At 41.6% G+C, this 23,021-nt stretch overlaps 1 protein-coding gene across 14 annotated transcripts in view; it reads right to left on the bottom strand.

Annotated features, from left to right (window-relative positions):
- Positions 1–23,021, bottom strand: part of MAST4 (microtubule associated serine/threonine kinase family member 4) — a 565,494-nt gene that overhangs the window by 333,000 nt on the left and 209,473 nt on the right. The window contains exon 1 of one of the 14 annotated variants that reach the window (XM_045061540.1): positions 16,462–17,257. The exons of 12 other annotated variants lie outside the window; for them this stretch is intronic. In XM_045061540.1, the coding sequence (XP_044917475.1) occupies positions 16,462–16,500 (39 nt within the window). In that variant the 5' untranslated portion in view covers positions 16,501–17,257. Of the gene's footprint in view, positions 1–16,461; positions 17,258–23,021 lie in introns of those variants that run through there. One more of the 14 variants, XM_045061555.1, reaches the window with a different exon arrangement.

Genomic DNA, 23,021 nt, shown 5'->3' with positions numbered 1-23,021 from the left:
AATGAACTATGAGACCCAGAAAGGTTAGTTCACTCCACAGTTTTCACCTCTGAAAACGAAGGATAATCCCATCTTTCTTAAGGGGCAGCTGTAGAAGTGAAATGAGCTGACACATGGAAAGCACTCAGAAGCCCAATAAACGTCACATTTATGTCGATTACCACGGCTATGCTAAGAGCACAGGGTAGGACCCGACTAATTCTGTTATTTTCTAGATCCTTCTTTTTTCTCATACCTCATACTCTCAGTGGGTGATTTCATCCACTGTCGTGGCTCTGCTCATCACCCACAGGACAATGCCACCTGAATATCTATCTCCAGGCCACTCTTGTCCTTATCTCTCCAAGCTCATACATACATTCTTATCTATCTCCCCTTGAATTTTGGGAAACTTAACATGAGCAGACCAAAATATGAACAGAAATTAATTGCCAACCTTCATCAGTGATGTCATGCTTCTGATCACTCCATCACTGGGTAAATGTCTTCTTATGTGCCCCTATGGCATCCTATTGCATGTTTACACTATTCATCTACCCATCCACGGAGCACCAACTTTGTGACAGGTTAACCACCATAACATGTATCACTCTGCATTCAATTGTCTAGTTTCTAGTTTGCCTTCTCTACTTCTGGGTTGTAAGCACCCACAAGATGACAAGAAGTGTATCTTGTTGGTCCTTCTATCCCCAGCTTTGTACGAAGTAAAAACACAGGATAAAAAACCCAGTGGGTGAGGGAATGAATGTTCCCATGAGACGATGCCAATGATGAAGACCTAAAAGCACTTCCTGTAACTGTTAAGTTAATCATAGGAACAGAAGCAACAAAGTACCAGAAGAATGTAGCTGATCACTGTTTTAAGTGAAGAGATATATAAAACAAAGGTACTTTCTCAAATCAAATCAACATTCTTATACTATGTTCAAAGCAATGCTGGTGTTTTTTTGTTTGTTTGTTTGTTTTGTTTTGTTTTTTACCGTAAAGATAGAAAGAAGATTAAATGTGTGCCTGGAGGTTTAAAAGGTCATAGTCCATAACTGAGAAAACCAAAGGGAGTAAATGGTGGAAAGCAGAAACCAACAGCTCATAACCAACATACACCCTGAAGCATGCATGTCCATGCGCGTGCACACACACACACACACACACACACACACACAAACACACACTGGCTGGGGCCAGATGTTAATGATGAATGCCAGACTTCACACCAGTTTTCAGCTGAGAACAACTTAAGGAAAGCATCTGACAATGACAGGAAGGACTATAATAATGAAAGACACCTCCTGGCATGAGGAGGCAGGAAATGATACAGCCACTGTTCACTGCCCCACCACCGCCCACCCCAGCATATCCACTGAAACACATTTGAAGGCCCAGAAGGAAAAGGAGAAAAGACTCAAAACTGAGATAACTCCAAAAAGAAAAAGCGTCGAATCGCAATAATTTGTGCAACTCCTTTCTGCTGTAAGCATGAACCCAGATACACTCGGGTCCTATTTTCTATCAAAATCCCCATGAACATTTGTGGGGTTTTTTTCCCCCAGAACAACTTTTCCTACTTGGAAATTACAGAACCTCCAACAGGGCAAAGAGACCTGATAAATTTCCATATGGCTTACAGAAGGTAACAGAAAGCTTAATTCAGACCATCACCAAAACTATCGAGGACACAAAGGATTTTACCGCACTCCATGCTCCTTCTCACACACATATCACTGGCTAGTCCGCCCCTCATGTCCTGGAGGCTTTGGTAAGAAAAGTCAGTGTCAGTGCCAAGAGGTAGTAGACAGGAAGTAGACAGGCTCTGGACTTGGCTAGGAAAATCATACTCTCTTCTGATATGGGTGACGTGACCAAAGCTCAGGAAAAAGGGGATTCCTGAAGGCATTAAGTGTTCAGGGAAAGCTAAGCTAGGGAGCAGACTGAATAACAGAGGAACCGCCTTGCTGACATGCCAGATTCTTTTCAAGCACCTGACACATGACAGGTGTCCAATAACTGCCTTGAACAGGCAGGTGAACGGATAGCACAGTAAAGGTGTCCTGTCTGTATCAGGACCAGAAATGTAACAACTATCAAACAAAGAGAAGTGCTTTGACATCAACACTCTATTTCATAGAAGCCTTATAAGCACCACATACTAAAAATTCAGGTTTTTCTGGGGCAAAATAAGGTTGTTTTGAATTCTCACCCACTTTACACAGAGTAGATTTTAAAAAAAACAGCTATAGATAAGGCAATGACATATGTAAATGCATATACACAGGCACACACAAGAACTCATTTAAGGGCTGCATTTCAAGTTACTTTGATTGGTTAAAGGTGTCTAGGCTAGTGTGGCATTAGAGATGCAACGTTTCATTCATGAAATTTTAAATAATGGTGATAAGATTTATCTAGACATATAAGCAGAACCTAAATATAAACCACATGAATAATAGAATGTGCATGAATTTTGAATGCTTATTTTTTCAGAAGAAAACAAAGAACTCAACTGTGAGTTCTCGGAGTCTCTAAGTGTAATCTGTTTTTGCATTTCAATAGCTTGCAAGGTAAGCTCTCTGAAATTGGTCAAATGTACAGACTCTCATGTCTCCTCCAACCCCAATCAGTCAATTAGCTTCTAGAGAAAGTGGCACACAGATGTTAAAACCCAGCATCTCAAAATCTATTCCAGCTGATACACATCAAAGTAATTTCAAAGCAAGAACGTTGAGGACACAGGCTTTCTATGGAGCAAATTCTGGATAGAGAAGTATGCAGTACCAGGCTCTCCCAGCTGGTGTGGTCAGTGGACACACACACACACACACACACACACACACACACAACACAAAGGGAATAGACAAGACAGTACACAAAATTTGTACAAAAGGGAAGAACAGGCAAAAGTCTGTAGACTGAGAGCCAACACATCAAAACATTTTTCCATAGGCAAAAAGTAAACTTAGCTATTTTTGTCCATTTAAACCAAAGGCATTTTAGAAGTCATCTTGCCACACTGATTAATACAGATGAGCTACAAACACCAGCCCATTTTAGATGTCATCCTACAGCCGTGAGATCATGACTTGAGCTGAAGTTGGATGCTTAAATGACTGAGCCACCCAGGCATGCCCCCCCCCAACACAGAAGGAGCTACTTTTTAACACTCATAGGAGCAAAGGTATAATACACACATATTAAATATTTGAATGATGTTACCAATATATCATGCCTTTCCAACTGCAGTACTTCTGCTCTTTCCTTCTCTGTGCTCCACCCTTTTATCTTTCCTTTCAATAAAAACAGAGATTCTAGAAACCTAGAGGTAAGCCCAAAGTACAGAGTGTTATGCTTGGCTCGTAAGAGGCATTCAAGAACTAGGAATGGACACCTGAGTTTAAAGAAATGATGGGAATGTATGGATAGTAAACTTAATAGTAAAGCTACTTTTACTAAGTGCCCTCTCACTCAGCCACGGTTAGTGCTGTGGACTGAATGTTTGTGCCTGTATCCTGCCCCCAGGCAAAGTCGTATGGTGACGCCCTAATATGATTGACTTGGAGGTCGGGAGATTACTAGGGGGAGACTATGTCATGAAGCAGGGGCCCTGATGATGGGGTTAATGCCCTTAAAAAAAAAAAGAAAGAGAAATGAGATTTGTCTCCACTGTGTGAGGATAGAACCAGCAGGTAGCTATCTGTAAGCCAGGAAGATGGCTCTCACCAGATATGGAATCTGAAGCACCTTGACCTTGACATTCCCAGCCTCCAGAAGTGTGAGAAATACATGCTTGTTGTTTAAGACCTCTTGTCTGTTTTATTTTGTTATAGCAGCCTGAACTAAGACAATTAGATATTTACCTACCTTTGCTGTAGTCCACTAAGAATCCTGCTAGGTAAGTGTTAGTACTCTTACATTATAGGGAAACACACACACACACACACACACACACACACACACACACACACACCCCTAAGCCACAGGAAAGTTTTAACCTGCTCCAGAGTCACACAACTACGATGTGGCAAAGTCACACAGTACAAGGGAAGCAGAAGAAGAGGGAGGCTCAGCTATGTAGAAATACAGTGAAAATGGCCATGATCACTTACTATGTTCTTCTTACTAGCTGCTTGACATTGCTCAAAGTAACTTACATGTGTACATCTGATTTATTTTTATAGCAGTCCTGGGACGTAAGTAGTATTCCCATTTGACTGATAACAAACCTGAAGTTTAGATGACAGCAGTATGCCCAGGATAATCCAGGCAAAAGGCATTGGTTCAACATCCACACAGTAGTCTACTAGATTTCAGTGCCACTGCTCTGACGGTCTTTGCAACAACATGAGCTTGTTCCCTGTATTGTCATCACTGCTACCATAAGGCTGGATAATAAACCCATACAAAACTAGTGGCTTACAACAGTAAACATTTATTCTCACAGTGGCATGTCTGCAGGTAGACTCTGAGTTTCCCAGGCTTGGCTCCTGGCTCCAGGTTACTGTAGGTCAGTTCGATGAGGGTTTGTTCTGGGACCCAATGGCTACTCAGTGCATGTTGTTCTTACAGTAAATCACCAAAGTGCAAGATGGCAGGACCAACAGCACAACCTTATTTCAAGCCTCTGTTTGTGACTCATTAACTGACAGGTCATGGGCCCCAGCAAGTCACATAGCTGAGCCCAAAGTCAACTGAGGGGAAGTACCTCTCCCTGAGATGAAGTCATGAGGCCTGGGCAGGGGAGTGAATGTAGACAGAGGACTGAACAATTAAGAGAATAATTGTATCCACCACACTATCCAAATTCGATCTGTGTTTACCATATCTTTTAGTTGGATTGCTCAACAGTTAATGGGAAAAGAATCTGTGAGCTCAGTAATTTATATTTAGAATAAAGTTTTAAGGGAAAAGTGTAAACAGTCAAATCAATGGTCTAATTCCACCTTCACTTTCAGAACAATGCTAAAATTGAAAGAAGAGGCAATTGGAAAATACAGAAGTACCACTATCTCATCAGGAAAAACATCATTATGATGAAAATCCTATAAAATGAATTTCTAGATGTAGCTGTTATCTAACTATGATCACTAAGCTAAAACAATCCATTAAAAACTACTTCATGTTTTCTATAATCATTTCATGCTCATTGTAATGCATCCTACCTATAACTCCCAAAAGGGTTCAGTTTTTTATCAATGTGATTTAATGTCTTTGTGTATACATACACAAATTGGCAACAGTGTGTCAGAAAACTGATAAGGTTGTACATATGCCATCTGTCTTTCTTGGCTGAACCCCCTATCTTCAATTACAGATATTCCATTGAAAAGGAAAAGTCTTTGTTGAATTTGATGTAATCTCACTCAGGTTTAAAATTCACTCACTGTTTCAAACAATATGGTACCAACCTCGTCATCTTCATTTAAGAATGGAGGTTCCTTGGGGCGCCTGGGTGGCTCAGTCGGTTAAGCGGCCGACTTCGGCTCAGGTCATGATCTCACGGTCCGTGAGTTCGAGCCCCATGTCGGGCTCTGTGCTGACAGCTCAGAGCCTGGAGCCTGTTTCGGATTCTGTGTCTCCCTTTCTCTGACCCTCCCCCATTCATGCTCTGTCTCTCTCTGTCTCAAAAATAAATAAATGTTAAAAAAAAAATTAAAAAAAAAAAAAGAATGGAGGTTCCTCAAAAAACTAAAAATAGAACTACCCTACGACCCAGCAATTGCACTACTAGGCATTTATCCAAGGGATACAGGTATGCTGTTTCAAAGGGACACATGCGGGGTGCCTGGGTGGCTCAGTTGGCTAAGCATCTGACTTAAGCTCAGGTCATGATTTTGCGGTTCGTGAGTTCGAGCCCCATGTTGGGCTCTGTGACAACAGCTCGGAGCCTGGAGCTGCTTCAGATTCTCTCTCTCTCTCTCTCTCTCTCTCTCTCTCTCTTTCTCTTTCTCTCTCTCTCTCTCTCTGCTGGTCCCCCACTCTCACTCTGTCTCTCTCTCAAAAATAAATAAACATTAAAAAAAATTTTTTAAAAAACAAAGGGACACATGCACCCCCATGTTTATGGCAGCATCATCAACAATAGCCAAAGAATGGAAAGAGCCCAAATGTCCATCGATGGATGAATGGATAAAGAAGATGTGATATATATATATACAATGGAGTATTATTCAGCAATCAAAAAGAATGAAATCTTGCCATTTGTAACTACGTGGATGGAACTGGAGGGTATTATGCTAAGTGAAATTAGTCAGAGAAAGACAAAAATCATATGACTTCACTCACATGAGGGCTTTAAGAGACAAAACAGATGAACATAAGGGAAGGGAAACAAAAACAATATAAAAACAGGGAAGGGGACACAACAGAAGAGACTCTTAAATATGGAGAACTGAGGGTTACTGGAGGGGTTGTGGGAGGGGGGACGGGCTAAATGGGTAAGGGGCACTAAGGAATATACTCCTGAAATCACTGTTTCACTATATGCTAACTAATTTGGATGTAAATTTTAAAAAATAAAAAATAAAATTAAAAAAAAAAGAATGAATTGCTTTTTCCATTATAGCCTCTAGTTTAGGATGTCTCATTTTGCCTTTTCAAAACTGTATTGAAATGAGACCCGCAGGCAAGTTGTCAAAGTTGGAAGCAATCTGCAAAAACACATGCACACACACACACACACACACACAAACACACACACACAAAACCCCACATCTTCAAAACTGGATATATCTTCAAGACCTGACACTAAAGCATAAAACTGCTTTGCTGTTTTTATCATTGTAACCAGCCCTGCAAAATAAGTGTTAAAATACATGTTATAGTAATGTTTGAAAGTTATTCTAACAAATCTATTAGGCTGTGAGAAATTGTACTCTCTCATTATTCATCCTGTACTTTGATTAATTATTTAACGCAGATGACTTCAGAATCTATATCCAGCCTTGACCTCTGTGTGGAAGGAAGTCTAAGGCCATATGTCCAAGCTGCTTATTGAACACCTCTACCTACAAGGTGCTTCTAGGGCTTCCACAGCTGCTTTAAACTCCAGATGCTCGGAGCTAATCATCTTCTTACCATCCAGATCACTTTTATTTCTGGTCTTCATCTGACTTGGCCATCATCCCTGGCTCCTCCCAGCTCTTTCCCCATCCATCCCAAGAGGTCACCATGCATTAATTCTACTGAAACGCCTTTTCTCTACTTTCAGAGACACAGTGTCCACACAGTGGCAACACCCCTCACCCCCTTGCTCCTAACCTAGCTGTTCCTGGCCTCTTCCCAGGCATTCTTCATGCACAGGTGACACCACAGCTGACAGCTGGCAAAAGATTTCTGCCCCCTGCTTACAATCTTTCAATGGCTTCTTATTGTTCGATAGTAACCTCCAGATGCCTCAACATGGCACCACTCTTGGGCCTCTGGCTTGCCACCACCTGTCTCTCCCACGCACTACCTTGCAGCTCTTTCCAAAGGGTAGACCCGGCCCAATTTTCACAGGCCTGGCTGTTTCCCCAGCTTAGACCACCCTTCCTAACTCATCACCGCCAGGCAGCAACATCGTCACCTGCACAAAGCCTTGTGCCTCCCACGGCAGAGCCAGCCCCGTAGTGTATGCCTCTGCCCTGTGACAGACGCAGGACCCAGCCCTGGCTGCTGCCTCAACAGCCGTGCATCTTCCCCATGATAAGCCCCTGGTGGGTCAGTACCATATTCCACTCATTCTGTAACGCTGAAGCCTGGGATGGGAAGTCCAATAGTGTCAAGACCCAATATTCAGTGATCTGACACCAACCTGGTCAAAATACACTGCTGCTGCTATCATTATTATTACGATACATTTATTGAAAGAAAGGCAAAGAATGGACTTCCATGCTTGACTGCCAGAATCAAAAGCATCTGCATTCACAATCTAAGTAGAATAGCAAATGTGTGCTGAACTCAACAAAAATACTACTGAAGAATATCTAGAGTAAGAGTTCCAAACCACAGGCGTGTAATATCTAAGCATTAGGACAATGCTTCAAGGGACAAAGCAACGGTCTTACCAGGCCCTTGAGGTGGTTTCTAGATGCAAATGATGGGGCATATCCCAGCAATTTAAAAAAATGGAAAAGTGGGCCTGGACACCACCAGTGCCCTGGGTCTTTTCAGGGTAATGGTCTAAGGCTGCCTCCAGCCCCACCACTCTAATAAATCCCCCCTGGAGCTGAGTTTGTTACTGGTTTGAGCTCGCACATGACAATCTTTGTTATTGCTTGGGAAGTCAAAAAAAACAAATACACGGAGCGCATCTACCTCCTTCTCCGTAAAAACAAAGCAACGTCTCAGTGGAAAAAAGGAGGCCAAACCTTTTGAAGGAGGTCACACCTTTTGAAGTCTGTCAAACCTTGCACTGGAGATACAGAAGTAGAGGTTCCATGATTTAGGGTTCCTTGGACAAGTAATCCCCTCGGGGCAGAGGGGCTCAATCCTGGCTGCACACAGCTGAAAGGTGCTAATTTAATTCACACAGGTTGCATCTAGGCCTCAGGCTTTGGAAGCTCTCCGGGTAGTTCAAAAGGACAGATTCAGTTGAACCACCGTCCTAAGGTCTAGAACTAGGTATCACATTAGAATTGATTTACCTTTCTCAATTCCATAAAGATACACAAAATAAAATAAAAAATAAAAAAAGCGTCTTGAAGAGCTTCTGTCATTGATGTTGTTGAGCAGTATAAAACTTCTTCTTAGACAACAATGCCAAAGAATTAAAACTAGGCCCCCAAATCCCACAGTTTTGAAAGATGACAAAGTAATAGATGCTTACTATAGACCAGTTCAAAGAAAAATGTTTAGATCCCACCATCAAGATACAATTAACCTTTCAGGGCCTTTTCTTCCTGTTGTTTTACATGAAGAACAAAATGCATTCTTAACCTGTGTTAGGTATATTCATATATGTTAGATCCGTTATTTTTTTCTCTCCCCCCCCACTTCCAGCTTCTCATCCCTGCCTCACAGACTAATGTCTGTGGGATTAAACGTGCATTATGTACATGGTTTAGTTACCTTTCTTCACTTCAAATTATTAGTGCCAGCGTTTTCCCCATCGTGAAATAATTGTCAAAGCCATGATTTTAACGGCAGTATTGTCTTCTAACATGCATGTCTCAAAAGTCATTTGCCAACCTCCATGCCTTTGCTTCCAAGACAAATACATGCTAAGACACTTGAAAAAGCTCTCCCGTAACTCATAATTTATTTGCAACCTAAGTTTCAACTAAAATCAAACACTTTAATTTCGTTAGGCTCTGGTGTCAGCGATAAAATGATTGGTGGCTGCATGCATATTGATCTCTGGAAGTTCACGTAACTCACAATTTTTATAGTTTACCTAGTTTATTGATTAGCTGGTCTTTCCATCTCCTTTTGTCTTCTTCTAAAATCATTCCTGAAATGATTTCACTGTTTTAAGCGCAATAGTACTAAACTTTCAGTTCTTACAGAAAAACCTTTTCAGGCAACTTGGGATTTTTAAAAGACATAATACATAAGGTCACGTAACTCCTAAAAGAGGGAACTAGGCAGAGAAATGGTGGCTATGTTTATGTAGAGAGCCACTGTAACCGAGTATGAAACTGTTCTCATCACTGGGAGGAAAGAGGCAAGACAGAGCCAGTTTTCATTACCTGATTCAAAGAGGCAAACCGGTTCACCTGGAGAGGAAGGCCCTTTGTGAGTTGTGAACGCTAATCTGATTTATCATGTGGGCCTAAGGTAAGAGACTTTGCGCATCATAACGGATAGGACTTCAAGGGGAGTTTTACACAAAGCACAGAGACCAGCTCTCAAAGCCGTTTCTTCTAGCAACTCTCACTAAGAGCCAAGGACATGATGTGAAGTCGTAACTCTGTAAAAAGATTTTGGGGAGAGCAGAGATGGACAGTCAGAGTGTGACAGGGCAGACCTCCAGGGAAGCTGGGGGAGGAATGGGAAGAGATCTCTTGGCATATTCCTCTCACACCTCCCTTCTCTGTGCCACCATCTCAAGAGCTGAGCAATTCAAAATTGAGATTGCTTGCAGGACCTCAAGAGCAGATGTCCTGCATTATTGATTCAAAGGAGACCCATGTGCTTCAGATCCTCAAGCAGAAGGGGACGAACATTTTCCCAAGAGGATCCAGAGCTGACTAGAAAGACATCATTACATGTAAGTGGGAAATGGTTGAGGGCTTTGCACAAAAAAGCAGCTTTGAATCTTTTCAAATGCTTAAACTCAGTTCAGCCTCCAGAGATCTACACTATAAAATGTCAACATTGACTGTGGCTAGCAAAATGCTGCCAGTAAGAGCAGGGAGCAGTTCAACACATGCTAAATACACGCCATGCTGCGTGGACTCCCATCGCCCACCCAGACCCAGTCCCCACTCTGTACTGGGCCTCGCAGTCTGCTTGCATGAATAACATCCACAGGCTCACTTGCCCATCTGGCTTCTGACTGGGTTTTGCCAATGAGGAGCAGAAGAGTTCAGAAGGAAGGGGGGAAAGAAGGTTGCAATATTCCTTTGGCACCTCCCTGCAGAATCACCATGGGCTGGCTATGCAGCTTCACCTAAGGCACCTGTCACCGGCCTTCTCTGTCTTGAGGTTCTACAACTGCTCCCCACCTCCCTCCTTCAGGCCTAGTGAAGGTGATAGCTCCCTGTTGCTTCTAGCCTCTAGTACTCCATCATCCCTTAAACTTTGCCTGTACCCTGCCTACACCTTCCTTTTCATTAAACTCGCCACAAATTATCCAGTTCATGAACACCATCTTTTATTGCCTGGATCCTGCCTGATAGCCACATTTAATTATTTAAAATCACACTATGCAAGGCTCTGTGGCAATACAGAGGAAGTGTACTAAGGTTAACTTAATAAGTACCGTGTGCCAGGGGTACCTGGTTTGTTCAGTCAGTTAAGTGTCTGACTTCTGCTCAGGTCATGATCTCGCGGTCTGTGAGTTCAAGCCCCACACTGGGCTCTGTGCTGACAGCTCAGAGCCTGGTGCCTGCTTCTGATTCTGTCTCCCTCTCTCTCTGCCCCTCCCCTGCTCACGCTCTGTCTCTGTCTCTCAAAAATAAATAAATGTTAAAAAAAATTAAAAAATAAGTACCCTGTGCCAGATACTGCACTTACAGGATTTATAACCTCCTCCAACCTTCAAATACCTTATTTATTATTGCCATTTTACAGAGGTAGTTAGCAATTTGTCTGAAGTTACAGAGCTATTCATTGTCACTGAACACATAATCTACTCTAAAATCATGAATTTTCTTTTTTTTTTTCAATGGATTTATAATTTCAGTGTAGGACACTCAAATAATTTTAAAACAACACATCATGCAACAGGACTAGGTGTGCAAATAAAAGAGATGCTGACTCTTATCGAGTCCAGAGTGGAATGCAGTAATTATGGAAAATTTCATTAAAGAGTGAGAATTTGCTGTAGTTCTTAATGAGCACCAGGAAGTTGGGCAAAATAAAGAAAGAACATTTTAGGGGAAGGTGACCTATGGCATCTGGAGAGAGAGGGTGATGGGAAAGGGTACTCCAAGGCAAAAAGCTGGCAATGAAACCAAAAAAGGAGACTGAGGCTACATTAAAAAGAGTCAGGTATGTTTTTACTCTATCCAGAGGTCGATAATAAATCACATGGGAAATTTAAACCATGCGGTTGCTGTGGGCATCCAAGCTGACAACCAGCATGGATTGGAGAAGGGCCTGAACACAAAGGGATACCAGATACCTCAGAATTTCGAAGGCAAAAGACGGTAGCCTTCCACTCTGGGCTTATTTTTATAGAATTATTAGGGCTTGGGGACAGCAGGCCACAGACGCAGAAATCAAGGGTGGGAACGTGATGACTTAAAGAATTAGTATTTCACTGACAAAAATCCTGAGATGACAGTTTTCTGGTTTGTCAGGCTGCATCAGAGAATAAGGAGGGGCAAAAGAGGAACTACTATTCAAATCTATTTTACACGGTTACAAAAAGGCGTTAAGGAAAACAACTGAGGGGGCGCCTGGGCGGCTCAGTCCGTTAAGAGTCTGGTTTCAGCTCAGGTCATGATCTCACAGCTCCTGAGTTCAAGCCCTGTGTCAGCCTCTGTGCTGACAGCTCAAGGCCTGGAGCCTGCTTCTGATTCCGTCTCCCTCTCTCTCTGCCCCTCCCTCACTCATGCTCTGTGTCTGTGTCTCTCTTTCTCTCTCAAAAATAAGTAAATAAAATTTTTTCTTAAAAAAAGAAAAATTGAGAATAAAATAGAAATCTGAGTGAACATGAGATCTGGAGGACAGTCTATCCTTATCCTCTGTGAATCAGGAAACTACAACTTTTTATCTCCATCTCAGAGACAGAAATTGAACTTCTTCAATGGATAAGAAACACCCCTTCAGATACAGCCACAGCTGGTCTAATCAAGTAGTACTTGTCACTATCAAAAGTTCATTTGCCATCCTGATTCTTCCTGTCCCAAATAAGCCTCTTTGCCTTTCTGGAACCTCTGAAGAACAAAAGTATTTGATCCCCAAGTATTACTATCATAACTTTCTATTATTAATCCTCTAACTCAACTTCCTCCCTCTAACTATACAGAGTCTTCAAATGAATGAGGACAGAGTAATAGTCCCACACAATGATACTGCCGTGGAACTTTAGGTCAAGTGTAAACACATCCAGAATCACATTAAAGTTGACAGAGAAGACGCACTCAGACATCAGGACTTGAATGACCTACATTCAAGGACTGAGAAACAGAGGAAGCTGGGCATCCAGTCAGAACACAAGAATCCACCTGCTTCTTTGCTTACTAAAACTGAACTCGAGATGAAGGTTGGTGGGAAATCAGAGCCTAGGCCAAAGTAATAATGTTAGGTTTTTGCTATTGTTTCAGTTAAGGTTGGGAGATGAGGCCAGGTGTAGAGGGAGACAAACAAAACAAAAAACCTAACAAAATCCAGAAGTCTGAAGTCAAAAGGTTTTGTTGTTAACTGCACCACACAGGAAAAACAACTTAACATTCTAGCTGCACATGAGAGCCTGGAAGTGGATTGAAACCGTCATGTGTAACTGGGGAGGAGGGAAATCAACAGATGATACCAGGCAAAGCAAAACACAAGTGGATGACAGGAGAGGAACCCTAGGACGTCTCCCTGGGAGACCCCTCCCTCTTTTAGTGATTCCTTGCTGCTTTAACGATGCCTATTCATTTTTCTCCAGGCTTGGGAGCTATCACATTAGGGATAAGGGACACTTTCATGAAAACAAATACAATGGAAACATATAACAAAAATCACTGAAACAATTAATTTCCCTGACAGCCAAAAAATATGATCCGTGTATGAGGAATATTAGCACTGAAAGGAGCCAGTTATCCTTTGATGCATTAGACCTGTCTAGAAATTCAAACTGCCCCAAGTCCAAGGTCTGCCCAAGCCCATCCATCCGTCAGAATTTCCCATGTTTTGAGATGCAGTCTGAAAAGTTTCCCAGATTCCAACAGTGGAAGCCACTGGGGCCTCTTTCTCCCATTCTCCTTTCCAAGGCCGTGATTGAAGGGCTATCAGTAGTACTGGAAATATTAACACAGTCCACAGAAAAGACGGAAAAGTGCAGTCACTTCAGATGAACAACTCAGTTGTGCTGCCCTTTTATGAGGTAGTCATGCCTTGAGAAATTACATGTTCTGACCAAAAATAATTTCCCAAAGACCAAACATTAAAAATACCACTAGTATTCCTGTGTTTTAAGAGCCAGAGGTACTGAAATTGGAAAAATACGTTCTTAACACGTACCGCATTATTTTACTCCAAACACATGCTACATTATTATAAAATTCAATCGTATGGAATTACAGTATTTGTGTGCTCCAGATTTTTGACTAGGCTTTATGTTATTTAAAAAACTGGTCTGTTCCATACACTATGCATTTATTCAGTGCGGCACACCAACAGACTCTTATTATTGTACAAAATCCTATAGTCCTGTCAAAATGATCCCTGTAAATAAATAGTGTTTACTGTCTTTACTGCTGATTCTTCTCACTTAAAAACAAATTCAAATAGTATGCATGGAGTAAAGATCTAATTATTTCATCTTGCTCGTTATGATATATGTTATAAAAAGAAATAATAGCCCTTGCTTTTCAACAACGTATTTATTGAGTGCCTACCATAGGCTAGTGTACTTATTATATAGCCATTAACTTTTAAAAACCTCATTTATATTTCTGTCCTACTTACTACACTCAAAGGTCTTATGCTACAATGTGCATTTGATGGAAAAATAATCATATGCTGAGGGTACAGGACTTGCTCAAAATTACCTCGCAAAACATAGCGTCTGTATCAGGACTACAAAATGTGTAGGTTTCAGCCTAGCCTCACCACTACAGATGTATCTCATTTGCATGTTGAAATGTTTCAAATAGTGTGTATTTGTAAATTAACTTAATTCTTAAATTCACTAGGTGGCGTTATTCTCACGAACTCCACAGTGACATCTTTCCACATCTTTCCTAATACAAACACATGCTTAAATTTTGTATTTTGTAAATAGATTCCTTGTACAGCAATTTCTTAAAATAGCTACTCTGTATAAGAGATGTCTTTTAAAAAATATTAGATACAATGGGAGTAAAAGAAAAATAGGTTTTAGTCAAAGTTAAGTTGTAACTATGAGGTGGCAGAACTTTTAGACACTTTTATATTGTTATTCCTCACAGCATGAAGACTTTTCTCATTCATAAAAGAAATCAGACATTCTATCCATTCTGTCATAGATTATGGCAGATATAGTAAAAGTATGTTAAGTACGATGACCAGCCAGCACTCTAAGTACTGTATTAATGAGCTATGTTTCCTTTGTTTTGTCACAAATCTTTTAGATAAAAGGTAACTCTAGTATTTTAAATAACCACAATAATGATTTATTTCTAAAATTAAAAGTTCTGTGAGATCTAGACTCCTCAAAAGCACCATATTTCAATCATGCCCTCCGAAGTGATGAGAACGTATACTAGAGAAATGAAGCACAAAAAGGAGTTTCTTATCAAATATACATTAAACAATCATCTAAAATGCATTAAAGGAAAGAGAAAACTTAGCAGAATTGCCACTGATGAATAAGCAGAACCCCTAGGAGCTTAATAGCTTATCATCTTTTTGACAAAGAGACTTTCCATATTTAACCAATGACCCCAAAGAGGACACGGAGCCACACAAACAGCTGTGCATTACCAGAACTTTATAGATGGGATGAAAACAAAGAAAAGGAAATCCACAGCAGTGACTAACAGCACTGTACATTCAAAACAATGACCACAGTGAAAATCATTAAAGAGGCAGTCTGTTTACGTAGGTTGGGAACAATAGATGACATTTAACCCCAATTTCTTTAATCCCTCTTTTGTTTACCTGCAGATAATCCTTTAATTTGCCCACAATATTATAATATGAATTATAGTTGAATTAGTAATTGACACTGAGAACAAAAAGCAGACAACTCGACCAGCTGTGAGTCAAAGACTATTAAGGACTATCTGGAAGCATTTCTAGATATGCCCTGTCTATATATTCTGTACGATCAAGTATGTGTTTGATTTTTTTTTTTTCAAAAATAATGAATGAGAGTTTAACAATGGCTAGTCATTAGATTCTTTCAGAAAAAAAATAAAAACACCACCTAAATACAGGAAAAAGTTATCAAGGAGTTAAACATACTAATTTTGAACATACTTACGTTTTGGCTTCCTGAAACTTACAAACAACTAAGCAGATGTTTTGTTTTGTTTTTTCAAGTTGTCTGATTTGCCAAGTTTTAACTTGGAATACATTTCTACACTCAAGCTGGAGTAATTTAATTAGAGAAACTCGGGCACAATCATCAAGGCAGTAAGATAACGTATCTTTTCCTCATCTCAACATAAACAAATTATAGACAACTCTGATTGAACTACCAGCAGAAACTTTCATCTCACTGGCAGAAGAAAACTCCCAGCAGCTGCACACATCTGCAAGGCCATCAGACAGATGCCGCTGCGGCTCGGAGGTTGATCCTGACACAAAAGTGAGTCCTGTGTTCCCAGAACTGAATGGAGTTGCCACCCTCCACAGACTTCCCAGACACTTGACAGAATGCCAAATCGGCTCATCAGCTGTCACCGCCAGCCACAATTCAACTATTCTTGAACACCCAGCAGGAAAACAACCCACAAAGTACCAAACTCCGAGTCCTATCTATTGTCTCTGACAAAACAGCCTTTCTCATTGAACCCTGTGATATGTCACCGAACCCCGTAACTAGAGACTTAGCACATCACATCGCCAAGTGGATACGAAGAACCGTGCACGTATCTGTGCCCAGTCCAGGAATGAAAAGGGAACTTTGAAACCCGCAATGGCAGACCACTCACGATGCTACATTTCAAGAACGGAAGCATCTCCTACCTGGAGCCCTCTTCGTCTTAGAATGCTGGACTCATCCATCTCCCCCTCCGCTTTCTCTGAGCCTCACAACAGTCTAGCCATGCTGTACTACCTCTACTTCGGCACGCTAATTCAGAGCCCGGCAGCTGCTGAACACTTACATCACGCTCTAGCTGATTGGAGCCCAGAGTCAGCTGGTCCCACTTAGTTATTCACTCCAGCAACTTCGGAGATCACGGAGGCTTGCAGTTCGCTGGGAGAGCGCAGCAAGTGGGCTCAGGTACCTAATGCGTTTAGCCAGGCGGAGTCGGTTCCTGCTATCAGAGGGGAAATCGTGGGATCCCTGTTTCGCCTTCTCCTTCAAAATGCTGGCTCTGGCATTCCGGGCGACCCGTAAATGGCTTTCGGCAGCGGCTGTGGGTCAAGCCCCTTCTGAAGCAACGATAAGGTCAAAGTGGCTAAGTAAATCAGGGGTGACAGACACCTCCGTAAAAGGCAGCCACTGACTGGGACGGTGAAAAACCAGGGCACAGCTGGTCAGCCAAGCAGCACCACTGTGCCTGCCGCTCATCCTTTCTGATGGCATCAAAGAAAAAACGGAGCAGAACACGCTGCCTGAAACCCTGAAAACAGAGGGCTCTGGGCGGCTGCTCTTCCTGCCTTGGCAAAACACTTCACACTTCCCAGGGTGAAAGCCCATTCATTTACATAAGTACCTTGCCAGTGGATTCCTGGCCCAAAGACAGAAACATTTTCGGTAACAATTTCCCTCCTGATAGTAACTTAAGTTTTGTTGATACCTGACCAAAATGTAAGAAGGCAGAAGAAATTCTAAGAGCCATCATTAGTTGGAATATTAACCTATTTACAGTCTATCAGCAGCAAAAAAAAAAAAAAAAAAAAAAAAAAAAAAAAAGATTCCCATCATGTGCAATTTCACAGTCTGTTTCATCTTGTTTACTCTGCTCCTCCTCATCTGATTTCAATTCAAAGCAACCAAGAGATGAATATTAAGTTTTCATTACTGGCCTGGCCCAGGAGTAACGATATACGATACTACCAATTTATAACAAATTATTCTCCCTTGATTTCTATTCTCAAGATATTGAAATTGAGATTATAGTTGGGTTCTGAGAAGGCAGATTCTAGGACCCTCTGCAATTCATCTGAAAACCACATTGGCCTTCACTCTCTCCATTAGACAGACTTTCTCTTGAATGAAAGGGAGTGAGTAAGACAAGGGCATTTGTTTTTTAAGTCCACATTTCCTGGGTTTTACCTTAGCCCAGATATCTGACGTCTAAGTGTGGGGGGCAGGGAAGGAAGTATTAGAGGTTCCTTACCCACCCATCTGCTGTTACAGGAGCTTCCTGTCTCTTTCTGGCTGTCAACACACTATTAGGCGTGCTATCAATTGATTAGATTATGTCATTAAAAATAGCTTGGGGATTTATGAATCTAACCACTGAGGAAAATTGATTGCATTTTATGTTCCCAAATAGTCTTCGCATATATCTTCAGACAAAGAGAAACCTTGTCAAAAAATGCCACCACTAGCAGAGGCATCAGCAGAGAAGGGTGTCAGTGTGCTCTTCCACTTACGTGTGCACATTTGACACCACTTAAGGAACAAAACCCCAGGGAGTTTTTAGTTCTCTTTCCCATGTGCAGAAGTCGTGCAATCTCTAAAAGCAAAGAGCGAGCACCAAACTGATCCGGGGGCAAGCCAAAAGGCACCAAAAAATTCTACTGCAAACAATGGTTTGAAAATGATTTCAAAAAACCGTATGTGTTTATTTACATGGAAGGACAAAACAAAAAGGAAAACAAACAAACAAAAAGGAAGGAAACAACCCAAAGAAAAAGCCTGAAAGCCTGGAGGGTAAGGTCTGCTTCCTACCTGTGAGAGATCTGCCAAGCTGGTGGAAATAGGTCCCCATTCTTGACAGGCCCACCTGTACTTGAATCTTTTCCTGCAAAAGGGAGACCTTTTCCTTCAATGAAAGCAAAAGGTATGACAGTTGTTGACCTTTCTCCCTCAAGTCACCCTCCTGAGAGAGGAGCACGAACAGTTGCCTGAAATTTGAAGTGGCATCTTAGACAAAGTGCCTTGGCAGCAGGTAAGAATATATTTACCAACTTAGACTGTCACTGTCATCTGCGCACAGAGGCATAAGGAACTCCTAGCTGGTTTCAGGAAAAGGAAAAAAAAAAAAAATCATGACCTAAGAACCTGAACTTTCAAGAGCAAAAGCCAAGCCGGGGTCCTTACACATGCCTGTGCTCTGAATACTGCCATCTTCATTGCGCTGATCAGTCTAGCGAAAACACGGTCTAGGGGAGGGTACAGCAAGTTTTCCCTACAGAGAAGGAAGGGAAGAGATTTTTTTCCCCTTGAAATAAAGCTCATATAGGTTGCCAGGAAGGAGAGAGAAAAAAAAAACCCAGCAGAGGCCAGAAGTATCTTTTCTGTGACCAATTGGGTAAGCTAGCTGCAAATGCTATCTCAAGACATTTCGAGGACACCCTGTCAAAGAGTCAAGTGATGTGTATCCCAGATAAGTTGACTCTGTGTATCCCAGGCACGAGGCAGCTACAGATGTTTGGTGGGTGGGAGTGATAAAAAGGAATTTGGTTAAGGGAGGAAAGTATGTTTCTTAACAAAAGAATATTTTGAGATAAAAATCTAGTTTAGTATTCAACCATTAACTAAGTCTAAGATGAAGATTAGAACCACTGCAGCATCAAATCTAGTATGAAAAAATATCGATTACCTGTCAAAATGTATCACTTTGAGAAGTGATACATACATTTTAAAGAAATAAAACCAGCCAGAGGCAAAAACATTTGGGACAAAAATGAAAGGCTGCTGAAAAATAACATCCAGCAATAATGGCTTAGCAGAGGGAATAGTAAAAGGAAAATTGCTACATTTACCCTTTGCTATATATTTTCTCATCAAGATAAGCCATGTGTTAAAATGCAATAAAAACTTCAAGCGATGACACTATTCACAGGTAATAATTAGGATCTAGTCTAATTTCCATTAATAAACTCATCTTTCCTGCAATTTAACACCTTTATGGAATTTGTTCACAATATTGTGAGTTAATTCAAAAAGTACCAACCTCAGTGTTTAATGCTCTTATATGTGTATTCAAATAAAATTTCCTAGCTTTTGTCATTAATTATACTCTAAAGCCAGGGGCTTCGTAGTACTTGATTTTTTTAAAAAGGTATTTGTATGAATACACCCCATGCATACTGTATTGCAGGCATAATTTACTCCAAAGAACACTCAAAATCCATGGACACTGCAATATGGGTAAAATTCAAATTTTAGTGATCATTCCAATAAATGGCTCACAGTAACAAAAACAATTCTAATCCTGATTGAGCAAAATGGGAGCGGGGATGGAGTGGGGATAGCATAAGCTTACACACATTCTCAACAAAATGGTAGACTGAGATCTTGTAATTCCTGTCTACAGTTATATCGTTTGGTATAAGGATACAGGTTTGCCATCTGATTTAGCTGGTCAGTTAACTTTTTAAATTTAACTTTTTAAATTTTTCACAAATTTAAAAAGAAGTTACCTCTCTTCACTAGTTTCACACTGGTTACCCCAAAGTAAACATTCGTTCTGATTATACCCACTCTGCAGCAACTTAAGGTTCACTGAAAAACTGCCACGAGGAATGCTTTGAGGAGGTTTTTTTTAAAACCTAAGATAGGGGTGCCTGGGTAGCTCGGTCCGTTGAGTGTCTGACTTCAGCTCCAGTCATGATTTCATGGTTGGTTGGTGGGTTCAGGCCCCACAACGGGCTCACTGCTGCCAGCACACAGCCCACTTTGGATCCCCTGTCCTCCTCTCTCTCTCTGCACCTCCCCTGCCTACATGCTCTCTCTCTCTCTTACATAAGTAAATAAATACATGCATGCATACATATATACATGCATACATTCCTAAGATAGCAGAAGTTTCCAAACTTAATCTTGCCCATCGCACCCCACCGACCTAATCCGTTCCCTACCAGCAGCAACCAGTCTTGGCCCTGGGACCACCTACACACAAGCTAAGGAGGCCCAGATCAGAGAGGACTGAGAGAACCATTTCCTGGTGGAGGAAGAGGCTTCTCCCTTCACATCAGCCACAGAGAGCAGTGTCAGAAGAATGCCACTGTTCCCTGTCCCTCATCCCATCAGTAAGAGTGGTCAGGATACTCCAAACATGATTTCTAGTACTATCAGCACAATCTGTGGTGGGATCGTGCCGTCTTTTCTTGCACGTGTGTGGCAGTGATCACTACTTCTGCTTGAGTAAGGTAGACAAACAGCCACAAAATGCATTAACCACCATAGCCTGTCTGTTACTTTTAGATAACAGACCAAGGATGCATGTATCTTTTATGTATGTGCATTGGCCAGTTAAGTGTATGTGGCCAAGTAGACAAATCCTTCTTCACTAACTGATTACTTTTTCCACTCATAAGGTCAATGTCAATGGCCAATGACCGTGTCTGTATTTAAGAAAAAGTAATATCAAAGTCATAAAAACTTAAAAGGAGAAACAGGCTATTCCCGAGAATGCATACAACTCTCCATTATTGTGAATATAATCATACTGCAATGTAAACCCTGAATGCCAATGACCAATGTGGCTGGGAGATCTGTTCAAAAATACATTCCCATGTTTACATTTACATTCCTCCCCAACTTTTGCACTTTATTTTCCTCCATGTTTTACTTCTAAATAATAATAGTCAACATTTATTGATCACACACTATGTGCCAATCTCTGTTCTAAGTACTTTACACAGTTCATCTCATTTAATCCTTACACCAACTATATCAAATAGATATTATCCCCATTTTACAGATGAGGAAACTGACCCCCAGAGAAGTCAAGTAACTTCCTAAGATCACACAGTCAAGGAAAGGCAGACTGAGACACCGGCTCTTTCAGGCTGACTCTCCAATTTTGGTTCCCAACCACCTTATTGCCTGTTTGGGTCTACGCAAAGGAGGAAAAAGGACTTCCAAGGTGAATGAAAACACATGGAAGGCGTCAGATATTTTTAGCTCCTAAAACTACCACGCTGTAAGGTGTCACTGGTCAGAACACATCAGAAAGAGCATTAAGGAATGTCAGATTCCACAGGCCATGTGTCTCTAAAAGAGCAAAGGAGCAGGGTTTCCACTGCTTCAGAAAGAAGCTGGAGAGGACCCCTGGGGAAGGAGGAGGAAGAAGAGGGCAGCCAGAGACAAGTTATGGAGGATGGGCTCTGCTTTCTTCTTAGATGTCTCTGTGCCTCAGGGGACTCCCTCTGAGTTTGATCAACTCTCTACGCTTCTGGCGGCTCCAAAACGATTCAATTCTAAATACAGCGTAATATTTTTACAATCATGTAAATTCCACACAACCAAAGGTAACCTTTCAGTTATTGCATCAGGCATGATACACACCCCCATTCACCTGTGGGGCTTTCTGGCAGCTCTTAATTTCCTGGTCCAATACTCTTCATCTTTTCTGGAATTTACCATGGAAGGCACTCCTTTAATCTCCCTTTCCTTTTAGGTGAAATGACTCAGGGTGAGGCTGTTCAGCCTGTTCGGAGCAATACTGAAACTTCCCTTCATTTTCTGGAAGTCGTGACTCTCCAGCATCCTCAGCAGAAAGGACCCTGCACAGAGAGCCGTCCCTGCCCAGGCTCTGCCAAAGAGGAATCTGGTAGCTTGGGGCAAGTCCCTTAACTTCCTGGAGCTTCAGTTTCTATCACATAAATTGAAGATATGACAATAGGCTTCAGATCAGGAAGATAGGGAAAGGAGGAAATTGGGAAGTTTGGGAAGTTGACCCTACTGTCCTTCAGGAAGGGCCTCCTGGCCCCATAGCCATGTGTCCACACTTTCCTTCCTCTTCCATTATCTTTCAGGCCACATCAGCCTGCAGAGTATCAACAACACATACCATTCGGCCACCTTCTGGCTTTAAGGCTCCTACGCCCTGCGCAGGAACACGCGAGAGGCAGAGGACACAGCTCAGCTCCCCAGCAGTTGCTTCTCACTGCCATTCTCCCAAGTCAGAAAGCAGCAAGCATGCTGACACCAGGGGTGGGCTGAAGCGCGGGGGCCGAAACGCACACCACAGTCTGCGTGCCAACTCTGAGAACAGGTTACATACTTGGCTCCAAAGGACATTCACCTTTCTTTGTGCCTAATATTAATACTGTAATATGACAAGATTCTTGTCTGAAGTTGCTCCTGTCTAATCTCTAGCAATATTTGTTGTTCATTAAAGTAGCATGCAAGTGAACCAGATATATATCACCAGTGTCATCAATGGCCAAAAAGTAAAAAGACACCTGGATGCAGGTTCCATTCTGTTCAAAGTCCCAGGAGATATTATGCTCAGGAGGCAACACTGAAATCATGAATTCCCTTGTCCTAGATTTTAAACGTCATCTGAAATTTTAAAATAAAGTTCTAATCTCTACGGTCAACAAAGGTAAAGAACTACTTCACACTATATGTCTTTTTCTCCCCAAAGCAAAATTTTCAAACCTGTAAGGAAGAGGAC

Source organism: Felis catus, chromosome A1, assembly GCF_018350175.1.
Source record: "Felis catus isolate Fca126 chromosome A1, F.catus_Fca126_mat1.0, whole genome shotgun sequence".
NCBI classification, from domain to species: domain Eukaryota; kingdom Metazoa; phylum Chordata; class Mammalia; order Carnivora; family Felidae; genus Felis; species Felis catus.
Note: the sequence above shows the minus strand (reverse complement) of the source record. Positions and strands in the feature narration are given on the sequence as shown.